Source organism: Peromyscus californicus, unplaced genomic scaffold, assembly GCF_007827085.1.
Source record: "Peromyscus californicus insignis strain IS unplaced genomic scaffold, ASM782708v3 Scaffold_7__1_contigs__length_154581171, whole genome shotgun sequence".
Classification (NCBI taxonomy): domain Eukaryota; kingdom Metazoa; phylum Chordata; class Mammalia; order Rodentia; family Cricetidae; genus Peromyscus; species Peromyscus californicus.
The window spans coordinates 43,743,645-43,770,578 of NW_026294595.1; the positions used below are offsets into that span (position 1 = coordinate 43,743,645).

Below are 26,934 nucleotides of genomic sequence, written 5' to 3' on the forward strand. Positions count from 1 at the left end.
TTTCTGATTTAGGAACAGTCTGTTCTAGTACAAGCAGGATAAATTACCTCTAACTTTAGAAATGCACATCAGGAATTCCCATACCGTCCACAGAGATAAAGTGAAGACAACAGCAGCTACAGTCGCTCACAAGGCAGGAAACAATGTTTGATAGACATCGCCAGCCTTCAGAGACCTGTCTTCCTGTTGACACCCACCTGTTGGTAAAGGTTCTCCCAGTAGTCTTGTGTCATCAGCCGAAACAAGGCCAGGAAGGCCCAACTGAAAGTGTCAAAGCTCGTGTACCCATAATCAGGGTTTCTGCCAGCCTTCACACAGATGTACCCTTCTGGACACTGACTGCAGATGAAAAAGGGAATTAGAGGTCAGAATACGTTCGGCATGTAACTAAGGAGCACCAGAGCAGAACATTAAGCTCAGTATTGTGTAATAACTAAGAGCATGTAATCGGGGATCAGAAAGAATGGGCATTGCATCCCGTTCTACTATTTACTAGTTGACCATTTTGCCAAATTACTTAAATTCTCAAAGCTGCACTTTCCTCCAGTGGAAATAGTAAAATAACTCACCTCAACTACTTAAGATTGACTTTGAATTTAAATAACATGATTAACCCACTCCCTGCCATTTAGTAAATGGTAGATTGCATGAGCAACATATTCATCCACTCAAATCAGTGGGGTTTGCCATGAAGGCCTCTGGTAAAATGGCTTCTTTGAAAGTTATTTTTGGAGTGAATTAAAGCCAAGAACAGCCATGACACAACATTTGTGAATACTCATAAAGATTTGTGGCTTTAAACTTTTGTACTTGCTAAATGGGCAGATTGGTTTTCAGCCTTCTTAGATGAGCACTGTGTTTTAAGTGTTTGGGGGAGGGGCAACACTGTTTGATTCTGGGGTTGGTAGAGTTTCCAGAGCCCAAAGAGATTCCTTTATGGGAGACAGAGCAGGAACAATGCTCCCTCGCAAACTGAAGGTGGTGTATGGAGAAATCAAAATGGTGTTTGCATAAACAGAAAGTTCTCAAATGCCTTTACCCTAGCCCACAGGATCCTACGTAGACTGATCAGAGCAGTATATTGGTTACCTATGAGTCATATTGAATTAGGCAATGGAGAACTTTGAGGTGAAAAGAGATATTGATTTTGTTATTCTTTCCAAGAGGAAAGGCCTTAAACTAGCCAACCAACTTTTTTTTTTTTTTTTTTTTTTTTTGGTTTTTCGAGACAGGGTTTCTCTGTGTAGCTTTGCGCCTTTCCTGGAACTCACTTGGTAGCCCAGGCTGGCCTCGAACTCACAGAGATCCACCTGGCTCTGCCTCCCGAGTGCTGGGATTAAAGGCGTGCGCCACCACCGCCCGGCTCCAACCAACTTTTAATAGGCTTTTAAGAAGTAATTCTTGTATATTCCAAGATTCCCATGACTGCTATTTTGTTTTGATTCAAGCCTTACCTCATGATCTGTCTTGCTTTCCTGCATGTGCATAAACTACAAACATTTTAAAATCTCTGTTCATTGTTAGATAAAAATGAGAAAAATCAATGCCGTGAAATTTATGAAAATTTTAATGTGGATTCAAAAGTGCTCATCAGCAAACTAACTGAGCATGAGATTTTTATTTTGCAACATTTTAACTGAAAGCAAAGCAATCGTTACATACCCAGAATCTGTGCTGAAGCCACAAAGGAGAGCATCTTTGGATCCCTCCAAGTAATAAAAATATTCTGTTAAGGAAGAATTTGAACAGTATAGCATTACAGGATGTAAGCTGTAAGAGTCATATGGCAAGTAAGTTAATGAATGCAAACATCTAAGTCTGATCCCTGGTAATGAGCATTCCTTTGCTTTTATATTCTCATGTATTTGTAGTGGGTAGCCATTCCAGCTTTGATCTGGAAGTTCCAACCCCCATTGAGGCTTCGGTAACTGTCACGCCTACAAGGCGGGGCCAAGAGAGGGCCCTGAAGATCCGAGATCCAGATGCTCCGCTCTCTCTTGGTTCCTGGACCCTGGTTGCTAGAGGTAGACCAAGCAGAGTTCTCCAGAGAACACTGCCAGACTGCGCCAAGTCTTCCCCAGACCCTGCAACCTACCTATTCCTTCATTTGTAAGTTATGCCACTAATAAACCTCCCTTTTTACTACGTGGAGTAGCCTTAATAATTTCACCAATATATATTATTTATAAAATATCTACTTATAACATTTTATGGGTCAGTGAATGATTATGAAGACAAAAAATGATAAACAAAACCACTAGCTTTGAGAAGTTTTCCTTTATCTGGTGCACATGGATGTTGGTGTATGTAGAAAAAACAATTAACAAGTAAATAATATGTGCAGTAATTTCAGATAGTGGCTGATTTGGGCCTTCATTGTTGCCATCAAGGCTCTAGTGTTGAAGGTTTGTTCTTCAGTGCACAAAATCAGAGTTAGTGTCCTTGGGATGTTATTGACTGAATCAACATGGCTCTAAAGTCATGAATGGATTAATGCGTTATGGAACCAATCTTAAGGGGGTATTGAGAGGCAACAGAGAACTATTAAGGTCAGGCATAGTTGGAACAAGAATGTAAGTCACTGGGGGATATTCCTTTGAAGGACACATTTTGACCCTGGTCCCTTCCTCCATCTCCTCCTTTCTCTTTCTGCCTCCTGGCGACCATGAGATGAGCATTCTCTTTAGCTATGCTCATTATCATAATGCTCTGCCTTACCCAAGACTCAGAAACAATAAAGCTAAGTAACCATGGACCAAAGCCTCTGAAACCTTCAGCTAAACTGACTTTTTTTAAAAAATTTTTAAAAAAAAATTAAACTGATTTACTCATACCTTTTAAAGTAAATAGAGAGTTATAACTGTTCTAACAAAAATATACTAAAACAATAAGAAAAATTGTGTCCAGGAAAATCTAAAAGAAGCCATTATCCGATGTTTAAAACACCGTTGTGATCACCCTGTCAGCAATGTGCTAATAGAGGAGTAAACATGGATGTAGTAACACGCCCAGGAAAACTTAGATATGAAGAAGGCATGGAATACAGTAGGTAGCAACTATTGATGGGGACAGGTGAAGTATGTGTAAGACAGAGGGTGTGATGAGACAACATCCATGACTAAGATGGGGGTCTGGAAAGACACATTTAGTTTTTGATAATTATAAAAAAAATTGTATTCAAGGCTGTAGGTTTTAGGAAGTTTGTTAGAGAGAAGGTAGAGCTGAGGAGGAAAAGGAGGAGAGAGGAGGGGGAGGGAAGGGAGGAGACAAAGAAAGGATTCTAAATATTGTCCCAAAGTATTACATCTGAAGCAAAAGAATCAATTATGCAATACCGCAAATGGATGCAATTTATTTTACAAAATTCTCTTCTTATTCACCCACCAATCAGTATCTCCAGGACTTGAGAAGTTTCAAATGTTGAGAATTTAATAATGACATCAACTCTTATTTTTCACCTTAGACCTCTTCTGGCACCCTTTGTTCCCATTTTTCATGTAAAGGATTTCCTGTTTTCTTCATCATTCAGTTTTAAGATTTATGTGATTGGAAGGTAACTCAATCTTTCAAATTACATAAAGCACTAAAGAAGTTTATATCATCAATTCCAAATACTAACACATTTTATTAGTGTGTATTAATTTTATAAAATAATAGACTCCACTATGACATTTCCATACATGCATATAATTCCATTCTTTTATTTTTTTAAAGGACTGAAATTCCCATTTGTCTCAATTCAACAATGACAACGAAATGTGATTATGGGACTTTTGTAGTAATAATGGAACTAATACTTTAAAGTTCAATATTCGTATACTTGGGTATTACTTTGACTGCTTCCTATGCGATTAAATTACCTAACTGCTTTAGCTGATGCATTTGTGAATTGTAGTTAGAAATACCTATGGCATTCTTTAATGATCCATATATGGCTTTGCAGATAGAGCAATAACAATACATACTAGTATTGAAGGGCATACTAGTCATTGAAGGATAAGCACTACTCTCATTAAACTATCATTTAATTTCAAAGGAGATTAACCAACTGGCCCACACACCAGCTTCTTGTTTTAAAAGCAAAACTGGAAAGCATCTTACTTAGTGAGACTTAATAAACAACTTTGAAAGAAAAATTCCATGCTTCCGTGATGATGAGTCTGGCAACACAAAGATAGTCAAGGCAAGATGCAATTTTTTTATCCCCTTTTTACATGTTTATTTACTTACTTTGCGGTTTTCATATAAGGTTTTTGCCACGTATCCCAGGTTTACATAAAACTCTATGTAACCCAATCTTGTTTCGAACTCTTATCCTCTAACATCTGTCTCCTAACTGTAGAGGTTATAGACATGGGCTCTATATTTCGCTCTTGATGTCACTTTTCCAGACATAAACCTACATAGCATTTTACTGAGGTAAGATTAACTAATGGTTAGCCATGAAACTAACACTGAATATTCAGCAGTCATTGAAGAGCTGAATCACTGGAAGAGGCTCTAGGGCTATCTGAACACTCACACTACCAGGCTTCTATTTAATTCAACAGGCATGATGAAAGGCCTAGCAACGCAGCTAGCTCACTCTGCTCTTGTGATTACAATCCTTTCTAAGTAGCCATTGAATTTGTAGGCTAATTGACCCCAAGGGAATATAATTTTAATATATAAATGAAAGGAGAAATGAGCTGGAAAGAGAAAGTGGCCATTGTGTAAAATCTAAAATAAATGATTCTGAGAGTGACTTATTAACTGATATAACCATGACTCATTAACTCAACCACTAGTTACACATTGAGAATTGAAATTATAATCCCAGGACCTGTGAATATAGCCCAGTGGGTAGAATGCTTGCCCAGCACACATGGAGCCATAAGTCTGATACACTACACTGCATAAGCTAAGTATGTTGGGTCATACCTATAATCCCGGTACTTAAGAGGTAGAGTCAGGAGGATCACAAGAGCAAAGTCATCTTTATAGTGAATTCAGTGCCAGTCTGGGATACATGAGATTTGGTCTGGGTCAAAAAAGGAAGACATATGTACATATAAAGGCTTCATGTTCATGATACTACTACGTGATCAAGGATACTAATAAGATTAAGTACATTTCTTTGTGTGTGGTCAAGTTTTTCCAAAGACAATTAGAAAATGAGGTTCTGACATAATGATTGGTTTAATCAATTTATGGACTAAAGTCTTGAACTGACTGTAGAAAGGGGGTAGAACTATGCCCTGTGGTGCTTCTTTGAAGAAAGTAAGTCATTGGGGTTGGAAATTTGTCTTGTTTTATCTCCCCCTCTTCCTGTTATGGGTTAGCTCCTTCCTGGTAGTTAAGAGTCGAGCCTCTCTGACCAGCATGATCTGCAGCTGTGATGTTCTGCCCCACCCTCAGCTTTGAGTCTTTCTAATCAAGGACCTGAGACATCTGAAGCCATGAGCCCAATAAATCCTTTCCTTAGGTTGTGCTTCAGATATTTGGCCACAGTGATGATAAATCTAACTAACAGCAGAAATGTCTACCAACTAGTGAATGTAGAAAAATACTGTATGTATGTAAAATACTGTAAATTTTAATATAATTTCACAGTAAAAGGAAATATGGGATTAATATACACAACATGGAAGAACTTTGAAATATTGTGGTAGTAAAAGAAGTCAAAAGCAAAGCCACAGTTGTTTATTTATTTATTTTTTTTGCTTGTATTAAATACACAGAATCAGTAAGTGGAATTAGAAAATAGTGTTTAGAACAAGAAGTGATCACTAATGAGCAATGTGTTTCTTTTTGAAGAGCTGGAAAACTTTTAAATCAGACAGTAGTGATGATTGTGTGACTCTGTGAATGTAGAAAAACAACAAGAGCAACAGCACAACATAGGGAGTCCTACATTTTGAAAAGGGACTTTTTTTTTTTGGTTTTTCGAGACAGTGTTTCTCTGTGTAGCTTTGCGCCTTTCCTGGAACTCGCTTTGGAGACCAGGCTGGCCTCGAACTCACAGAGATCCGCCTGGCTCTGCCTCCCGAGTGCTGGGATTAAAGGCGTGCGCCACCACCGCCCGGCTGAAAAGGGACTTTTTAAGTCAATCATTTTTGGAATAAAATGAATGCAATATGATTCCTAATATTATGGGTGGTGGTGAGAGAATCCCTAACTTTCCACTAAAGTTCACCTGGGGAAACAGTAGAAAATTACAAAAATGGAAATAACAAATTTGTCAAATTAACAATCTAGAACAAATATTTTGTTAGTTTCATGACTGGTGGTGCAGGACAGAAAAAGATAATTCTGTGGCTGGGTCTAATTGTTCTTGCTCAGAAAGACAGCAGTAGCCACAGTATGGGGCATGGAACTTTGGGGACAAAGTGTGTATTTCCCAAGCCATAGGGATTGATCCAATTCTGAGAAAACTAAGCAGAAGACCATGCTGGGAAAGTATCACACATGATACCCTGTGTTTTTGTTAGATACTGATGTACTATGAAATATGCATATGATGACAGGAAAAACCCTGTTAGCAGTAAAACCAAGGGATATGGGTTACCCCAAAGACTCTTAAATGGCTAACTTCTTAGATATAAGAATAAAAAAAAAAATCTTACTTTAACTTACTTTAACTTCATATTGCTCAGAAGTTACTGGAAACTTACCTCAGAATTACACAGGGTTTATGTTCATCTGCAGCAGCAAAGGGTGTTTGATGAACATCAACATAGATAGTGAGTGATGTCCAGGGGCATCTATAAATTCTACTTTTTATGTAGTGAGTTTGTGTATTTCATAAATTTTGAAAATTCTCATAACATTGTCTTTCCTTCCTTCCTTTCCTTTCCTTCCTTCCTTTCTTTTTTCTTTCTTTCTTTCTTTCTTTCTTTCTTTCTTTCTTTCTTTCTTTCTTTCTTTCTTTCTTTCTTTCTTCTTTCTTTCTTTTTCTTCCTTCCTTCCTTTCTCCCTCCCTCCCTCCATTCCCCGCCCCTCTCTTTCTTTTTTGGGTTTTTCGAGACAGGGTTTCTCTGTATAACAGTTCTAGCTGTCCTGCAAACCAGGCTGGCCTTGAATTCCAAGATCTGCCTGCCTCTGCCTCCTAAATGCTGGGATTAAAGGCATGCACCACCAAATCTGTTTTTTTCTACAGGACCATGAAAGCATTTGAAGGCTGGTGTTCAGGACTCCTGTGGGGGCTGCTTTACTAGCCATCTCCTCAGGAATGGTAATCTCCTTGTTGCATCAGTTCTCCTGATCTAGCAAGTACTCTTACATTCACTCTTTTATTTGTCCACCTTAAATCTATGAACATGCATTAAAATTTTCCTTCAGTAACATTTCACTTCCATGCATCTTCTTGCTTATTGAAGTAACCTAGCAGAATTCCAAACTATGCAAGTACCCATTTTCCAAACTTGCTCCCAAATGATTGAATTTTAGAGGAGAAATTCTCATAGCTAGTGAACATTTACATTTCAAATAAGTGTACTTCTTTATCAAATTAACATTCAAAATAGACTTGTCATTCAATCCCTAATTTGATCCTATGGTTTGTTTTCCTCAAAACCCTTCGCAAATCCCCCTCTTCCTTTTGCAATATACTTGTCAGCTCGCCATTCCATTTTCTACATCCCTGGAGGAATGAACAGCCACTGAGTTTGAACTTAATCACACTTCCACTGACTCTACAGCCTACCACTTTTTATTTTCTACATCTTCAGTGGAGATGTCTCTGCCCTCTTCTCTCTCACTTCTCTCAAAGACTTGACTTCTCCCTATCTCCCCTGCATTAATCCATTCTCTCTATCTCTCTTGCTCTAATATCCGTATGTCACCTCCCACCTATTTCTATCTCTAGGACAAAAATCCCTATCAAAACCCACAGTGAAAATGGGAGCCCTGCCCCATTATTTAGATACCTTTTACAGCTTAACTGCCTATGCATACTATTCTTTTTCTTGTTGATTTCTCACTCATCTTTAAAATTCCCCCAGTATGACTTTCATACCCCTTGGGCACATTTTCTCATGAGCACCTTTGATGACTTCCACATTGTTAAAATAATGAAAATTTCACTGAGTGAGTGATTGAGTGCTCAGCCATAAATGAAACATACATGTTTTATATGACTCTTCTACATTTGTGTGATGACCTTAAATACTAAACTTACGTAGTGTTAAAGGTGATTATAAGTTTTTAGAAAGTGAAGACATAGCTTTACATATTGTTCCAAAGGAGTTTGGTTTTAGTGTTTGTGCCTTAAAGTTCTCAGTGCCATTTCAGTATGATAATTTTCAACTTTCATAAACTTTGTATTTGTTTCCTGTGCAGTAAATATATTTCCTATTTTTTATGTCTATTTTTTAAATTTTTGTTTTGGCTTTAAGGGTCTGATTTGGTTTTGGTTTTTGAGTCAGGGCCATATGTAGCTCTGGGTGGCCTAGAACTCTATCTCCCTGAAGATAATCTTGAACTTCTGATCTTTTTGTCTGTATCTCCTAAGTGCCAGGGTGGTAGTCATGTGACACCACCTGTTTGGGCTTTTTGTCTGTGGGGTGAGTGGGTTGGTTGGTTGATTGGTTGGTTTAAGGTAGCCCTGACTGGCCTGGAACTCAGTATATGGGCCAGATGGCAATGAGTTTGAGGTAATGCCATCTGCTTCTGCTTCTGCCTCCTAAATGCTGGAATTATAGGCTTGGCCTCTATACCCAGCTATTCTGATTGATATGCTTTGGTGAGTGCCAACCAAGCAGCTTCTTGGCAGAAAGAGAATATTAAAGAAAGTTGTTGCTTGGAGTTTAATTATATTTAATATTTGATACCTGGTTGCTTTTTGTAATATTTAGACAATCATACATTAAGCTCTCATATAATAGGTCATGTGAAATACATAATATTGAAAAAGTATGCATACTTATTTCTGTTCTATCCTTATATAATAAATAATTCTGCCTTAGGCTTTGTCTTTGACCTTTCTTGAGAAGGCACTTCCTCTTCCTTATCAGCTTTCTGTGGTGTGTGTGTGAGTTTGTAAAGAATCTGAGTAAGGCTTTCAGAACTGAGCAAGCATAACGTGCTTTACTCTACTACAGATCTTTGCTTTCATTTTTAATCTTCACAATGCAAAAAGGTTTTCTATTTTCTTGGTCTTGGTTCAGTCATAGTACATTAACACTTATATTTTGTTTAAATTCACTTCTCACATAGTTTAATTTTTTAAAGTTCTATCTAATGTCTTTTAAACAATACTTGACTATATGGTTACATTAAATTTTGACACCCTCCCCAAGGGGGAAAAAAGCTTGACTGTGTGGAGATGTTTTATTCTGTTATGGGAATAAGAGTGTAAACTTTGTCTTGTAGTAACATGGCTAGTAATTTCAAACTGAGAAATAATAATAGTAAAACACAAATAGCTAAAGGCCTATTAAGTCATAGGGTGTCTCATACAAAACAGACCTTGTGAGAGAAATTATATGTGTTATAAAGATGGCTAAGATTATAAGGGAATTACTTATACTATGTTTTTCTAAAAACTGAATCAACTTTTAAAATCTACACTGGCTCACAAAGTGAAAGCAATTGTGCTTCCTTGGAATTTTGATGTATTATTATTCATTCACTTATTATTATTTTTAATTTCAATTTTATTTTACTTTTTTTGAGAGAAAGGCTCATTAGTCATCATGTGTCTGTCCTTATATAAAGAAAAACAAAGAATTGGCTTGATTTGTAAAGTACCCAAGTAGTGTTGTCAGGTAATTCCAGGCTCACTTTTAGTTCAGTCTCTATGGCTACATTACTAAAATGTGTTTTAGAAATCACACAAGTTTCCAAGGTACCAGAGCATTTGCCATTCAATTGATTAGACAGACAAAAATTCTTTAGCTCTAATGATGATGATATCATTATACTTTATAAAACTAATACCTCAACATCAAGCAAAATAATTAATTAAATATCAATAAAAGCCTTTTCATGTTTTCATACTAGCTCAGATGGGCAGCACTAAAATTGCTAAGATATGCCATTAGATCCACATCAAATGATGGGTGATATCTGGTCAGACAAATATTGTTGTGTGCCTAATGGAGAAAATAAATATTTAAAATAAAGTAAATCTGGTGTTAAGTGTGGACGTCTTGAAAAGCTTCCTAATTCATACTAAGACTTGTTTCCATTCTTAAAATCTTTTCACTGTGTGACTCATCTACTCCTTAGTAGAGAAAATTGATTTTAAAAATTGAAAGTAGGAAATATGAAGATAATTGTTCAAATTGCAAATGATGTCTTCTCTTTAGGGTTAGGTTTTCAGACTCACATATTTGGATTCTTAAATTAAATATAATAGTAGTCAAACCTGTAGATGATTTGTAGTTAAATTATATCAGAAATTGAATAATATAACATCAAAATGGAAAGTCTGAAGCAAATGTATATCCTTAATTCCTTAATTGTTGGTAGCCTGCAGCCATGCAATGATTCAGTAGTGGAACCTTGGTGAATGTCAGGCTATCTTGCTGATAATTTCCAATGTCATCCTCCAGGGAACAATGTGTTGCACCTTTTCTGGCTATAGTTTATCTTTAGAGGATTTAGTGATATGATTATCATTCCATCACATCCATGAACCACTTTTTATTTTGGTGGGTGGCCAACATAGATACTGAATTCCAACAATATAGCTGTCAATACATAACCAATTGGCAACTGAGCATTAGTGTATTCATCTAAATTTTACCAGTAAGCATACAACCCTCTAAATGGATATATTTGCATGGAACATTCCTTCCCTAGCTGAGCAGACATGTAAATACATTCATGACTAATGTCTCTATTATTGGCTACAATAGATAACTCTACTGTAAAGGTCATAGTTGTCCAGAAAACTTCTTTAAGTAACAAGATTGTTTTGCACTATATGTTGGTAAGCAAGTTACTAACATCTACGACACTTCAATAAATATATTTGGAGCCCTGACTTTTCTTTTGGAGCACAGGTGAGTGCCCTAGCTTGCCCCCAACCCCATCCCTGGGCACCAACCACTCCGGGGAAGACCTGCCCAACTTGGCCCCAGGTTCTGGCCACCGGGCAGGTTCCCTTCTAGCCCCACCGGGAAGGATCCCCTTCTCCAAGACCCCTGGCAGACCCTGCAGTCTCCAAGCCCTGCCCCCATGCCCATCCGCCTGAGCCCCAAGCCTCTTCCTGAGACTTAGAGGCTGGCGCCCAGCTCCCATCTTGCCCCGGACTTCCCTTCTGGAGAGAGAGAGAGAGAGAGAGAGAGAGAGAGAGAGAGAGAGAGAGAGGAGAGAGGAGAGAGAGAGAGAAGCTCCCATCCTATCCCGGTCTTCCAATTTGGACTGGAGAGCTCCCCTACTGGACAAGAGAGAGAGACTTCCTGAATCTGTCAGATCTGTCTGAACCAAGTGTGCGGATAAGGCCAAGAACGAACCACAAGGAGATGGGCAGATGTCAAGGCAGAAACATTTACAACAAAATGAATAGCAATACAGCATCACCAGGCCCTAGCCCTCCTCCAACACCTAGACCTGAACATCAGAAATTGGAAGAAGCAGAAGAAAACAGCCTTATGAATGACATCATGAAGAAGCTAGAGGCTTGTGTAGAGGAAAAGACAAAAAAATGTGAAGAACGCTGTAAACAACTAGAGGAAAGGGCAAACAAACTAGAAGAAATCAATAAAGTCCTGGAAGAAAACAATAAAGTACTGAAAGAAAATCAAGAAAAATCAATGAAACAATTGAAGGAAACAGTCCAAGACCTGAAAAGGGAAATAGAAAAAATGAAGAAGACACAAACAGAGGGAATGCTGGAAATAGAAAATCTGAGTAAACGATTGGGAACTTCAGATGCAAGTATAATCAACAGAATGCAAGAGATGGAAGAGAGGATCTCTAGCGTTGAAGATACAGTAGAAGAAATAGATTCATCAGTCAAAGAAAACACTAAAGCCAACTAAGTCATGAATCAAAATGTCCAAGAAATTTGGGACACCATGAAAAGACCAAACCTACGAATAATAGGGGTCGAAGAAGGAGAAGAATACCAACTCAAGGGCACAGAAAATATATTCAACAAGATCATAGAAGAAAACTTTCCCAACTTAAAGAAGGAAATGCCTATGAAGATACAAGAAGCTTATAGAACACCAAACAGACTAGACCCCCCAAAAAAGTCCCCTCGCACATAATAATTAAACAACTAAATGTACAGAATAAAGAAAGAATATTAAGAGCAGCAAAGGAAAAAGGCCAAGTGACATATAAAGGCAAACCCATCAGAATAACACCCGATTTCTCAATGGAGACTTTGAAAGCCAGAAGGACCTGGACAGATGTAATGCAGACACGAAGAGACCATGGATGTCAGCCTAGACTAATATATCCAGCAAAACTTTCAACCACCATAGATGGACTGAACAAGACATTCCATGACAAAGCCAGATTTAAACAATACTTATCCACAAACCCAGCCCTACAGAAAGCACTAGAAGGAAAATTCCAACCTAAGGAAGTCATATACATCCTCGAAAACACAGGCAACAGATAAAGCCACAGCAGTAAACCCCAACGTATAGAAGTACACACACATCACCACCAAAAATTAACAGGAATGAACAATCACTGGTCATTAATTTCCCTCAATATCAATGGACTTAATTCACCTATAAAAAGACATAGGCTTACAGAATGGATACGAAAGCAGGAACCATCTTTCTGCTGCATACAAGAAACACATCTCAAATTCAAAGATAGACACTACCTAAAAATAAAAGGCTGAGAAAAGACTTTCCAATCAAATGGTCTTAAGAAACAAGCGGGTGTAGCCATCCTGATATCCAGCAAAATAGACTTCAAACTAAAATCAATCAAAAGAGATCAAGAAGGGCATTACATACTCATCACAGGAAAGATCCACCAACATGAAGTCTCAATTCTGAACATTTATGCCCCAAACACAAGGGCACCCACATATGTAAAAGAAACATTACTAAAGCTTAAATCACATATAAAACCCCACACATTAATAGTGGGAGACCTCAACACCCCACTTTCACCACTGGACAGATCTCCCAAATTGAAACTTAACAGAGAAATAAAGGACTTAACTGATGTCATGACTCAAATGGACTTAATCGATATCTACAGAACACTCCATCCTAACAAAAAAGAATATACCTTCTTCTCAGCACCCCATGGAACCTTCTCTAAAATCGACCACATACTTGGCCACAAAACAAATCTAAACAGATACAAAACAATTGGAATAACCTCCTGTGTTCTATCAGACCACCATGGTCTAAAGTTGGATTTCAACAACAACAAAAACTACAGAAAACCTCCAATCTCATGGAAACTGAATAACACCCAACTGAATCACCAATGGGTTAAGGAAAAAATAAAGAAAGAAATTAAAGACTTCCTAGAGATCACTGAAAATGAAGACACCACATATCCAAACCTATGGGACACTATGAAAGCAGTACTAAGAGGGAAATTCATAGCACTAAATGCCCACATAAATAAGTTGGAAAAATCTCACACTAGTGACTCAACAGCACACCTGAAAGCTCTAGAACAAGAAGAAGCAAAGTCTCCCAGGAAAAATAGACACCAGGAAATTATCAAAGTGAGAGCTGAAATCAATTAAATAGAAACAAAGAGAACAATACAAAAAATTAATGAAACAAAGAGTTGGTTCTTTGAGAAAATCAACAAGATAGACAAGCCCTTATCCAAACTAACCAAAAGACAGAGAGAGAGCATCCAAATCAACAAAATCAGAAATGAAAAGGGGGACATAACAACAGACATTGAGGAAATCCAGAGAATCATCAGGTCATACTTCAAAAACCTCTATTCGACAAAACTGGAAAACCTAAAAGAAATGGATAACTTTCTGGATAGGTACCACATACCTAAGTTAAATCAAGACCAGATGAACTATTTAAATAGTCCAATAACCACTAACGAAATAGAAACAGTCATTAAAAGTCTCCCAACCAAAAAAAGCCCAGGAGCAGATGGTTTCAGCGCATAATTCTACCAGATCGTCAAAGAAGAGTTAATACCAATACTCTCTAAATTGTTCCACACAATAGAAACAGAAGGAACATTACCAAACTCCTTCTATGAGACTACAATTACCCTGATTCCTAAACCAAACAAGGATACAACAAAGAAAGAGAACTACAGACCTATCTCTCTCATGAACATCAATGCAAAAATACTCAATAAAATACTGGCAAACAGACTCCAAGAACACATCAAAACAATTATCCACCATGATCAAGTAGGATTCATTCCAGGGATGCAAGGGTGGTTCAACATACGAAAGTCCGTCAATGTAATACACCATATAAACAAACTCAAAGAAAATAACCACATGATCATCTCACTGGATGCAGAAAAGGCATTTGACAAAATCCAACACCCCTTCATGATAAAGGTCTTGGAGCAATCAGGAATACAGGGAACATACCTAAACATAATAAAGGCAATTTACAGCAAGCCAACAGCCAACATCAAATTAAATGGAGAGAAACTCAAAGCAATTCCACTAAAATCAGGAAGGAGGCAAGGCTGTCCGCTCTCCCCATACTTATTCAATATAGTACTTGAAGTTCTAGCCAGAGCAATAAGGTAACATAAGGAGATTAAGGGGATACAAATTGGAAAGGAAGTCAAGCTTTCCCTATTTGCAGATGACATGATAGTATACTTGAGCGACCCCAAAGATTCCACCAAGGAACTGATACAGCTTATAAACACCATCAGCAACATAGCAGGATACAAGATCAACTCAAAAAAATCAGTAGCCCTCCTATATACAATGGACAAAGAAGCGGAGAAGGAAATCAGAGATACATCACCCTTTACTATAGCCACAAATGACATAAAACACCTTGGGGTAACACTAACCAAGCAAGTGAAGGACCTATATGACAAGAACTTTAAGTCCCTGAAAAAAGAAATTGAAGAAGATGTCAGAAAATGGAAAGATCTCCCATGCTCATGGATAGGCAGGACTAACATAGTAAAAATGGCAATCTTACCAAAAGCAATCTACAGATTCAATGCAATCCCCATCAAAATACCAACACAATTCTTCACAGACCTGGAAGTAATAATACTCAACTTCATATGGAAAAACAAAAAACCCAGGATAGCCAAAGGAATCCTGTACAATAACACAACCTCTGGAGGCATCACGATCCCTGACTTCAAGCTCTACTATAGAGCTACAGTAATAAAAACAGCTTGGTACTGGCATAAAAACTGACATGTGGACCAATGGAATCGAATTGAAGACCCTGACATTAATCTGCACACCTATGAACATATAATTTTTGACAAAGAAGCCAAAAGTGCACAATGGAAAAAAGAAAGCATCTTCAACAAATGGTGCTGGCAAAACTGGATATCAACATGTAGAAGGCTTCAAATAGATCCATATCTATCACCGTGCACAAAACTTAAGTCCAAGTGGATCAAGGACCTCAACATAAATCCAGCTACTCTGAACCTGCTAGAAGAGAAAGTAGGAAGTAGTCTTGAATGCATTGGCATAGGAGACCACTTCCTAAATAGAACACCAGTAGCATAGACACTGAGAGAAACAATCAATCAATGGGACCTCTTGAAACTGAGAAGCTTTTGTAGAGCAAAGGATACGGTCAACAAGGCAAAGCGACAGCCTACAGAATGGGAAAAGATCATCACCAACCCCACATCTGACAGAGGACTGATATCCAGAATATATAAGGAACTCAAGAAATTAGACATCAAAATGCCCAACAGTCCAATTAAGAAATGGGCTATAGAACTAAACAGAGAATTCTCAACAGAGGAAACTCAAATGGCCAAAAGACATTTAAGGAATTGCTCAACATCCCTAATCATCAGGGAAATGCAAATCAAAACAACTCTGAGATACCACCTTATGCCTGTCAGAATGGCTAAGATCAAAAACACTGAAGACACCTTATGCCGGAGAGGATGTAGAGCTAGGGGATCTCTCCTCACTGCTGGTGGGAATGCAAGCTTGTACAACCACTTTGGAAATCAATATGGTGCTTTCTTAGAAAATTGGGAATCCATCTCCCCCAAGATCCAGCTATACCACTCTTGGGCATATACCCAAGGAATGCTCAACCACACCATAAGAGCACTTGTTCAGCTATGTTCATATCAGCATTGTTTGTAATAGCCAGAACATGGAAACAACCTAGATGCCCTTCAACTGAAGAATGGATGAACAAAATGTGGTACATATACACAATGCAATACTACTCAGCAGAGAAAAACAATGACATCATGAGGTTTGCAGACAAATGGATGGATCTAGAAAAAATCATCCTGAGTGAGGTAACCCAGACTCAGAAAGACAAACATGGTATGTACTCACTCATAGCAGGATACTAGATATGGAACAAGGATGACTTGTCTGCTACTCACATCACCAGGGAGGCTACCTGGAAAACGGGACCCCAAGAAAGACACAGGGATCGAACAATGACAGAGAAATGGAATGAGATCTACATGAACAGCCTGGACATGAGTGGGGGAAGTGAAGTGCGAGGGTCAGGGAAAGAGAGCTTGGGGGAGCGGGAGATCCCAGCTGGATCAACAACAGAGAGGGAGAACAAGGTATAGGAGACCATGGTAAATGAAGACCACATGAGAATAGGAAGAAGCAAAGTGCTAGAGAGGCCCACAGAAATCCACAAAGATACCCCCACAACAGACTGCTGGCAATGGTCGAGAGACAGTCCGAACTGACCTATTATGGTGATGGGATGGCCAAACACCCTAATTGTCGTGCTAGAAACCTCATCTCATCCAACTACTGAGGGATCTGGATGCAGAGATCCATGATTAGGCCCTGGGTGGATCTCTGTGAGTCCAATTAGCGAGAACGAGGAGGGTTTATATGAGCGAGAATTGTTGAGACCAAGGTTGGATAAAGCACAGGGACAAATAGTCAAATGAATGGAAACACATGAACTGTGAACCAATGGCTGAGGGGTCACCAGCTGGATCAGGCCCTCTGAGTGGGTGAGACAGTTGATTGGCCTGATCTGTTTGGGAGGCATCCAGGCAGTGGGACCCGGTCCTGTGCTCATTGCATGAGTTGGCTGTTTGAAACCTGGGGCCTATGCAGGATTGCTTGGCTCGCCCTGGGAGGAGGGGACTGGACCTACCTGGACTGAGTCTACCAGGTTGATCTCAGTCTGTGGGGAAGGCTTTGCCCTGGAGGAGATGGGAATGGGGGGGGGGCTGGGGGGAAGGTGAGGGGGACGGGAGGGGGGAGAACAAGGGAATCCGTGGCTGATATGTAGAACTGAATTTTATTGCAAAATAAAAATAAAAAATATATATATATTTGGAATAGTAAAACTTCACTTTCAAGGTAAAGGAAATAGTGTACCTGGGGATATAACTCAGTGGGTAGTGCTTTTACCTAACATATGCGAAGTCCTGGGTTCAATCTCCAGATTACAAAAATAAGTATATAAATGAGTAATAAAGAGGAAATATGAGAAATACAGGAAATATAAAAGCAAACTAGAAAGTAGTCTACCTCTGGGTCATTTTTGTACATTAGTTTCTGATAGGTTATGAGAACTTCTGTTATGCAATATGCATCAATGCTTTGGTACTATTTCCTTATAGACAAAGTAGTAATTTCCTTTATGTACTATATTCTCTCAAAAGTCTTGATAGATTCTATGCAATGATCAATGATAAACCAAATAATCTCACTGTAGTAAAAATAATGAAAAAACAATGAGTGCAGAAAGGAATATTAAGGTGACCAGATACTGGGAATTTTGAATTCCAAATTGAGGTCAACCAATCTTGTCGGCATGGTGACAGAAAGAGTCATCAGTGCCCATGATTTAAACTGAAAATTTAGCAGTTAACTAAAAGGGGAAAGTGTTAAATTAAATTTGGCCTAATAGTATCTCCATACACAAAGAGCTGCAACCAAATGTACAGAAATAGACTATTACTAAATTCACCTTTACAACAAGCAGCTGCGTCTTAACCAATCACAGCAGCCAGACTTCAACTCATCACCACTGACAGCTGATCAGACCACGCCCATGTGAGCCAAATGATGACCTGAAAACCCTAAGCAGTTTCTCTAAGTCATGACCTCTTTCTGTCTGTAAACAGTGCCTGCCTAATTGATGGACTGAGCTGTCTGAATCTCTTCTTGAGTCAGCTGGATTTATGAATCATTTTTTGCTCAAACAAATTCTAATAAAAATATGTTTGAAGATTTTCTTCTAATCAAGGTCTGAAAGACATTCAAGCTACTAATTCTGAATAGGCTAAGACTCAGAATAAAAGGCATGGTCATGGAACAAGTCTTAAAGAAGTTAAATTTAGATAAGAATTGCAAATTGAACTTTAAAAAAATAATGTCAGTGTAGACAATTATTTATTGTATCCATCACTTCTATAGCAAAGAAATTAAGAAACAGTATTTTCTACAAATTGAAAAGTGAAGATATTGAGAAATCAGAAACTGGAAAACTATAGAATGATAAAGAGAAGAAAAATGACAATTCGTAACCAACTGTGATAGTAACGAAGTTCATGTTACGGGGTTTACTGTGGGACTTGCAGTTTCTCCCCATGTGCACCCCTTGGTTACTTATGCTCTTTCACTATCTCAGGCAGGCTCCATTTGCTTTCACTTCACCAGTTGAGAATTGAAAATCATCTCGAAAAAGTAAAAAGTATATTCCCTGCTATCTAAGGAAATTCCAATGTCTTTTTGGCAAAGGATACAAGCTGGTAAGGCTTCTTGTTTTCTGCCTTACCCTGAGGTCAGGTAATTTTATGTCCTAAGTTTATTAGGCAATGTTGCACAGACACTATTCCGGCATCAAGATGGACACAGCCCTGACTGTCCTTCTTGTTCATCAACAGCTCCTGTGAAAAATGCTCTAAGGAGAAATCATTTAGAGAATGTATAGCGTGTGTGTTATGAGATGTTTAGCATAAGCTTCTATGTCCAGCAGAATTCTGAGATTATGTGCGGATCATCTTCTTATACTAATGGGGAGACTCCTCTGAATTAGTCTTTGCTGAAGCCTTCAATCATAAAAGGGTACTGTCAGGAATAGCTACAAAGCCTGTCAAATTTATCATTATTTATAAGAATGGTGTTGATAAAATATCATTACTATAAGAGTGGTGTTGATAAAACTAAGTCATTTTGCTTGATAAAAACCTATATAAATATTATCAACAGACAAATATCTTAATAGTGATAGTTCTATCATTGTTACCATTAATTTAACTATAAGAAATTATAGTTACACACATAGATGCAATGTTTTATGTGAGTTATTATTATTCCCTAGCAACTTGAATCTTCATCTTATAGAAATTTGTTATGGAACTAACCCAGCTTCCCACACACAGAATCACTAGAAAGCTAAGGAAAAGAAAGACTTATATTATCACTTCTAACATGAAACAGTTCATATACTGACAAGTTTTTATTGTATATTTGAATACCTTCAAAATAATTAAAATTCAATCACCCATGCTCTGTTAGAAGAGAGTCGAGCTTTTGGTGTAATTTCTTTCTTTCTTTTTTTTTTTTATTTTGCAATACAATTCAGTTCTACATATCAGCCACGGATTCCCTTGTTCTCCCCCCTCCCGTCCCCCTCACCTTCCCCCCAGCCCCCCCCCCCCCCCATTCCCATCTCCTCCAGGGCAAAGCCTTCCCCACAGACTGAGATCAACCTGGTAGACTCAGTCCAGGTAGGTCCAGTCCCCTCCTCCCAGGCCGAGCCAAGCAATCCTGCATAGGCCCCAGGTTTCAAACAGCCAACTCATGCAATGAGCACAGGACCGGGTCCCACTGCCTGGATGCCTCCCAAACAGATCAAGCCAATCAACTGTCTCACCCATTCAGAGGGCCTGATCCAGTGGGGACCCCTCAATGGTGGGAATGCAAGCTTGTACAACCACTCTTGGTGTAATTTCTACTTGACAGCAATTATGGGGGCATTCTTACTTTTCAGCTCTTCTTCACTCTCAACGGTATTCATGATGCTGTCTAGCGTTTCATTCTCTTCAAGTTCCTTCCTGAAACATTTATGCTTTAGGTTGCCCATGAACAGCTGGAGTCCAATTAACGCAAAGACACTGAGACAGAACACAGTGAGGATCATGACGTCAGAAAGCTTCTTCACCGACTGGATCAGGGCCCCCACGATGGTCTTCAGTCCTTAAAATGTAGGGGGGAAAAGTACGTTCACAAGGACATAAAGGCTCTGGGTGAGAAACAAATCAAAACACAAGCCTTACTAGAAATGCATGCATTATGTCAAATCAATGGCCTTAAATATTTGAAACCAGAGAAGTCTTCTGGTTCAAAAGTGTGAATCTGCACAATTTGTTTCTATAAACTACCACGAGTGGTTAAAACTAATAAAATATTCCTAAAGAATCATCAGATTCATTAGTTAAGTGTGGTGGTTGCTGAAACCATAGCCACACTTACAAATATAATTTTTGTAACTGCTAATTCAGTAAACGTTGGTCAAACAAATCACCTCTACATAATGAAACTAAAAATGTAAGAAACTGAATAGAAGCACACAGTGACAACGTATACTGAACCAATTTTCAAGTAAGAAACAGTTTGTTGAAAGAGATAAAACAGTATCATGCAATGCCCACATGCTTATATTTCTTATCTTCTTAATTACATGAAGTTCTGGTTAGTTGAAATTTTCCTTCCTGAAAAAGTGGAAAATTAGACCTTTGGCAGGAGGAAAAATTTCAAGTGGAGATGTGAGCCAAGTGGTCATCTGCCTTCTCCAAGACCCATGCAGCTGGTTAAACTCAAGGGCTGACTTTTTAATAAAGATTGCAATACAAAAACAGAAGAAATGCAATTTGGTTTGAATTACAAAAGGAAATTCTTTTTCTCCAAAAAATCAAAATCAGCCCCTGTGTTTAACCCCACTCTCACCTGGAATGACTGATATAGTTTTCAATGCTCGGAGAACTCTGAACGTTCTCAACGCTGAGACATTGCCCAGGTCCACAAACTCTGTCACATATCTGTAATAGGGGAGTTCACACACAAACACAGTGACAACACACACAGACAAAGAAAACTCCCAAACAGCTGGAGTTGAGTGGCCTAATGCTTCACACCAATCTTACCTGGGATAACAGAAATAGTTTTCAAAGCTCTCAAGACTCTGAAAGTTCGAAGAGCTGAAACATTGCCTAGGTTTACAAATTCTGTTAAATACCTGTAGAATTAAATCAGAGTTATTCAGAATCTATGTAGAGTCTTAATACTTACCCGTTCTGTTACTCAAAGTATTTTCTATATGTAGTTTGGCAAGTCTTTTCCTATCCTAATTTAACCTAATGTATATGATTTGAATTATTTGATGAAAGTACAAATATTGTATTTTAATGTGGTTCATATGCTTAAATAATCAAATGTTATCAGCTTAGCATAGTAATACCGAGTTTTAATCTCCTCCAAAATATTGAAAGCACTATACTAAGTAAAAGAAGTCAAACACAGCAAATTTCTCTCAAATGGAATGTCCAGCATTAGAGGTTTCCATAGAGTAAAAGCAATGTAGTATTTCTAAGAGTCTGTATTAAGAGGAGACTAATAATCAGTGAAGGATTTCTTTTTGGAGTGAGTAAAATATTCTCAATTTAGATAGTAGTGGTGGCTGTGCAATTTGCAAGTATACTAGAAAACACTGAATTGCATACTTAAAAATGATGAACTTTGTGATACATGAATTAAACAGAGAATGGGGAGCCATGAGAAAAGTACCCATATTTCCATTTTCTTATCCACAGGAGACAACAGAGCTACAGCTTCTCTATTGGAGGAAACCTGATGAGTAAGGAGGTAGGCAGGGATGAGGGAATACGAGACTAGAAATCTAAGACCCTTCTGAATTGTCAAAAGGTCTCAGGTAGACTTTTATTACTTTTATAATCCAAGATAATAGAGGAAATTATCTAGGGTTGAGATTTTAAAAAAGATTTCTGACAAATGCGTTTGCAAAAGGATATGAATAACTGAAAATTACACTTAAAGTAGACTATGGTGTATATGCAATAACTGTACAGTACATTAATGATAGGAGCAGTGTGTGATGACAACTCTGTTAAGAATATTTAACTTTTTGTTTTAATAGACTTACTTGCTCATGAATACAGGCACTGTGCTTACAATCAGAGGTCTTTAGTGAGCATTATGAGTGCTTCTCACACACTTTTTAGCTTTTAAACAAAATCTTTTTTTTAAAGATTTATTTATTTATTATGTATACAGCATATGTAACTGCAGGCCAGAAGAAGGCACCAGATCTCATTACAGATGGTTGTGAGCCACCATGTAGTTGCTGGGAATTGAACTCAGGACCTCTGGAAGAACGGCCAGTGCTCTTAACCTATGAGCCATCTCTCCAGCCCCTTAAACAAAATCTTAAGGAAAGTGTGTACCTAATTAATACTGTATGCCTACTCATACAATACATGCCAATTCAAGTCCAGAGCAGGAAGAAAAATAATCTTTATATTAATCATGTTTTGGGTGGAAAACACTTTCTGAAAAAAATATGTGAATAAGTAGTTTCTGTACAAGTCCATTTACCTTTAAATATAGTTATTGTATGCAAGAACAATCAGTCTCCAAAAGTTGTTTTTACTGGAATACTATTCTGAGACCTTCATAAAATTTCCATTTCAAAAAATTGAGAGTACTTACGCAAAAACAATGACTATAAAATCCAGCCAGTTCCAAGGGTCACGGAGGAAGGTGAATTCTCCCACGCAAAAGCCTCTTGCAAGGATTTTTATGAGTGATTCAAAAGTATATATCCCAGTAAAAGTGTATCTGAAGTAAAGAATCCATTGAAATGTTAGTTGTGAAATGAATAACATCTCATTAAAATCTTTACATTTATTATCCCTGATTAATCAAAGGAAAGCATCTCCTGAAAGCTGCTGATGAATGGATCACCCCACCTCACAGAATATACTACACAAATGATTTCCAGTAACTCTTAAAATGTCCTTATCAGAGACACTCACAGAAGACACAAGTACTGAAAAGACTCAGAACATAGGTATTAGATCTGACTAGACAATCCCAATAGAGTGACTAAGAACAATATAGTCACTAACATGAGATACCTATCGTGTTTATGAACATGAAAGGGGATATGATAAGTTCACTCTTCAGAAACATGGTAGTATATAATGATTCAAATATATTCCCAGTGAGTTAACACAAAAGAAAGAAAGATCTCAAAGAAAATGTTAGGCATGAGAAGGTAAACTACATTGTTTTATAGATTCATTTAACTTCTCAACTTCTGTTAGGAAAAAGAAAGCATGAAAACGGTCATTTAACTCTACTTTAAAATGTACTAATGCACACTTACTCTACATTTTTGGTCCAGTCTGGAGGGTTGCTCATGGTCATGAATATACAGTTGGTCAGAATTGTGCACATGATTAGCATGCTGAATAAGGTAACTGCTAGTCAAGGAATGTGGGACACCACAAAAGGAAGAGCTGATGATGACATTGGTTGAAATGCAAACAACTTTTCTTTAGAAAATAATCAAGATGGATGCATAGGTTATTTTTTGGTGCTTTGAATAAAATTAACATATTCTAAAATACTAACAAGACCACCCTCTCATTCTCTTTTGAGAATAACTTATATTGTAATCTATAAAGATCTTTCAAGGTGCAGAAGAACCCATATCTAGGTCTGAGTACAGGAGCAAACCCTTAAGCTAGGCTTTGCAAAGGATATGAATGCACTAAAATCTTAATAGATATTCTTCTTAGAGGACTGAAAGGGGACAGCATGTACAAAGCAGGTGTGGCGTTGAAACGGAAGATTGCTTTCCCTTTGTTCAATACTATAAAAGTCTGCAAGAGGAAAAAGAAACAGGATGAAGCTGTACTCACAACATTTCCATCCAGCACATTGTTATGAGCAGTTCATACCTCCACATCGTAGCGCAGGGCAGAAGAAATCCTGCCGTGGGACTTTACAAGCAGTTCCAATGCATGGAAGCAGGTGTCAGTCACTTTGGCCAATGAATTACAAGGCTGCTTCTTTTCAATAAATGAAGAATTGAGCTATATACAAGTATATATCTATATCTGTATCTACATCTATCTATCTATATCTTGGGATGTATATAACTCACTTGTAGGCAAGCCCAATTTTTAAAAATTGTAACAATATATCGTCATCTACAAAGTTCATGCTGATTAACCCCAAAATAAAGTTGCCAGAACAAAAGTCTCATGATGAAAATGTGTTTGTGAGGGTGTGTTGGAGAACAATCGAGTTCTTCTCAGCTACACACAGCCCAGAGGGAAGGAGGAGAACACTTTGAGGGAGCTTCCAAAACATTAAGTCTTTCCTTTGTCAGAGCCCTTCAGTGATTGCAATCACTTGTCATAACCAAAATTAATTTTAAATATAACTTTTCTCTCTTCTATCATACAGATGTTAACATTGGGTAGAAACTATTTCTGAATTCTACCACAACACCTCGAGAGTTACAAAACTTGCTGAGAATTGTCATGGTTACTACAAAATGGATAACATTTTTTTTTTCACAAGTAAGGCATGTCCTTGGGGTGTGTGTGTGTGTGTGTGTGTGTGTGTGTGTGTGTGTGTATGTGTGTATTTACATGCATGCATTTGCCTAAGGATTCTGATGCACATACAAATGTGTACATATGCATGTGAGACCAGAAGACAACCTCAAATGTATTTCTCAGGTATAATAGACCTAGTTTTTATGAGACAGAGTCTCTCACTGGCCTCTGCTCTAAGATTCTATTAGGCTGGCTGGCCAGTGGGCTCCAAGGGACACATCTATCTCTGACTTCTCAGGGCTAGGGATATAAGCCATAACGTCCACTTTTCTTTTTAATGTGGGTTCTGGGTTGGAACTCAGACCCTCCTTGCAGTACAAGTACTTTGATGATGGAGCTGTCTCCCCAGCTTGGGAACATCCTTCCAATCAGTCACTTCAATTCTCATATTTTAGTTGTATAACTGTAATGCTTAAAAACTAAAAAATGTGTTTGCTAACATTCGTTGAAATTTTGAAAAATAATATATACATGTAGATAGTTCAATTCTTCCTTTACTGAAAATAAACCGTCTTGGAGTTAATTAGCCAAATTCATTTTTAAAATTTCATTTAAAAATTTAAAATAAAAAATTCTTTTTTTTGTTTTGTTTTGTTTTTTGTTTTTTTTATTTTATAATTTAATTCAAATTTACATATCAGCCACGGATTCTCCTATTCTCCCCCCTCTAGCCCCCCATCCCACCCCCCACCTTCCTTCCCACCCCCACCCCCATTCCCATCTCCTCCAGGGCAAAGAATCCCCTGGGGATTGAGTTCAACCTGGTAGATTCAGTCCAGGCAGGTCCAGTCCCCTCCTCCCGGGCTGAGCCAAGTGTCCCTGTATAAGCCCCAGGTTCCAAACAGCCAGCTCATGCACTGAGGACAGGTCCCAGTCCCACTGCCTGGATTCCTCCCAAACAGATCAAGCCAATCAACTGTCTCACTTATCCAGTTGGGGACTCCTCAGCTATTGGTTCATAGTTCATGTGTTTCCATTCGTTTGGCTATGTGTCCCTGTGCTTTTTCCAATCTTGGTCTCAACAATTCTTAAAATGTTTTGTTTCCCTTGAGACAGACCAGTGACTCATGGCAATGAACACTTGCAAGTAAAGACGAATGGACTAAAGGGTAAACTGTGCGACTCAACAGGCCACACTACAGCTTCTACGACAAGATTCTTCTTTTTTTATGTTTGTTTTTGTTTTATTTCCTTGGTTTTTGGTTTTTCTTTCAAATTTGGTTTTGATTTGGGGAGTAGATAGGGAGAGAAGTGTGATCAGAATGCAATTTATAAAATCCACAAAGAATCAATAAAAGTATGAAAAACAAACAAACATGTTGTGTTTCGGCCAATGCAAGATAAGTGACATCTCCCATAAATTTTGCATTTAGTTAAACAAATTGACAAATGATAACTTCAAAATATTAAAACAATCCAAGACTAAGTTTAAATCACATTATGATTTTCTGCACTCAGAAGGCAAAATTCTTGTGTTATCTAGAAGGCAGTGATATTTTTCTTTTGTTGTCTTGTTTACTGAGTTTTATATGTGTTTATAAACAGGCTTCCAACAACAGATCTTTTTCACCAAATTGGGGAGATAAGCTTCTAAGTCTGTGCTTTTGTATGGGAAATCTATTTTTTTCTTTTTGAGGTTAGTATTGTCTCAACAAACTGAGCTTTCTACAAATGCATAGTGAGGAATTGTGTCATAAAAGCAAAGAACGGAGTCAAAACTAACATGAAAACCACTCTGCTCTTACAGTCTTAGCAAGATCAAGTTATATTGCTTTTGAAATTAAAAAAATAAAATAAAATAAATTAATGACTTTGGTGTTTTAAATTTCTTTTTCCTATTATTGAAAACTGATTTTTCGCTAACATAATTTATACTGTTTACCGTTGTTCTTCCTTCTACTCCTCCCAGTTCCTTCCCACTACCCCTCTTGTCTGGATCCAATCCCTTTCTGTCTCTCATTAGAAAACAAACAGCCTACTAACGAATAATAATTTATGCTATCATTATTCATTTGTAGTAAAACAAAATTAATGGAATTTAAAAATTCACACACACAGGAATTAAATATTACCATTAACAGCTGGCAAGAGGGCTCAGTGGGTAGAGGCATTTTCTACCAAGCCTGATGATGACTTTAGTTGATCCCTAGGCCTCACATAGTGGAAGTAGAGAATCAACTCCCACAAAGTTGAGAATTCATCCTTGCACCCTAC

General features: G+C 37.9%; 1 protein-coding gene and 1 long non-coding RNA gene across 14 annotated transcripts in view; one reads left to right on the forward strand and one right to left on the reverse strand.

Moving 5' to 3' along the window:
- Window positions 1-26,934, forward strand: part of LOC128101831 (uncharacterized) — a 246,304-nt gene that overhangs the window by 116,700 nt on the left and 102,670 nt on the right. For 4 of the 10 annotated variants that reach the window (XR_008215208.1, XR_008215205.1, XR_008215202.1 and 1 more), the window contains exons 5-6: window positions 21,883-21,934; window positions 24,566-24,681. The exons of 4 other annotated variants lie outside the window; for them this stretch is intronic. This is a non-coding gene — a long non-coding RNA (uncharacterized LOC128101831). The remainder of the gene's footprint in view (window positions 1-21,882; window positions 21,935-24,565; window positions 24,682-26,934) is intronic. 2 more of the 10 variants (XR_008215200.1, XR_008215199.1) reach the window with 1 other exon arrangement.
- Scn9a (sodium voltage-gated channel alpha subunit 9) overlaps window positions 1-26,934 on the reverse strand; it is a 157,403-nt gene that overhangs the window by 66,170 nt on the left and 64,299 nt on the right. For 2 of the 4 annotated variants that reach the window (XM_052725229.1, XM_052725227.1), the window contains exons 3-9: window positions 23,858-23,976; window positions 23,478-23,567; window positions 22,799-22,927; window positions 21,020-21,111; window positions 20,057-20,269; window positions 1,663-1,726; window positions 198-339 (exon numbers count right to left, since the gene is read on the reverse strand). In XM_052725229.1, coding sequence (XP_052581189.1) covers window positions 198-339; window positions 1,663-1,726; window positions 20,057-20,269; window positions 21,020-21,111; window positions 22,799-22,927; window positions 23,478-23,567; window positions 23,858-23,976 — 849 coding nt within the window. Of the gene's footprint in view, window positions 1-197; window positions 340-1,662; window positions 1,727-20,056; window positions 20,270-21,019; window positions 21,112-21,216; window positions 21,309-22,798; window positions 22,928-23,477; window positions 23,568-23,857; window positions 23,977-26,934 lie in introns of all 4 variants that reach the window. The other 2 variants (XM_052725228.1, XM_052725226.1) reach the window with 1 other exon arrangement.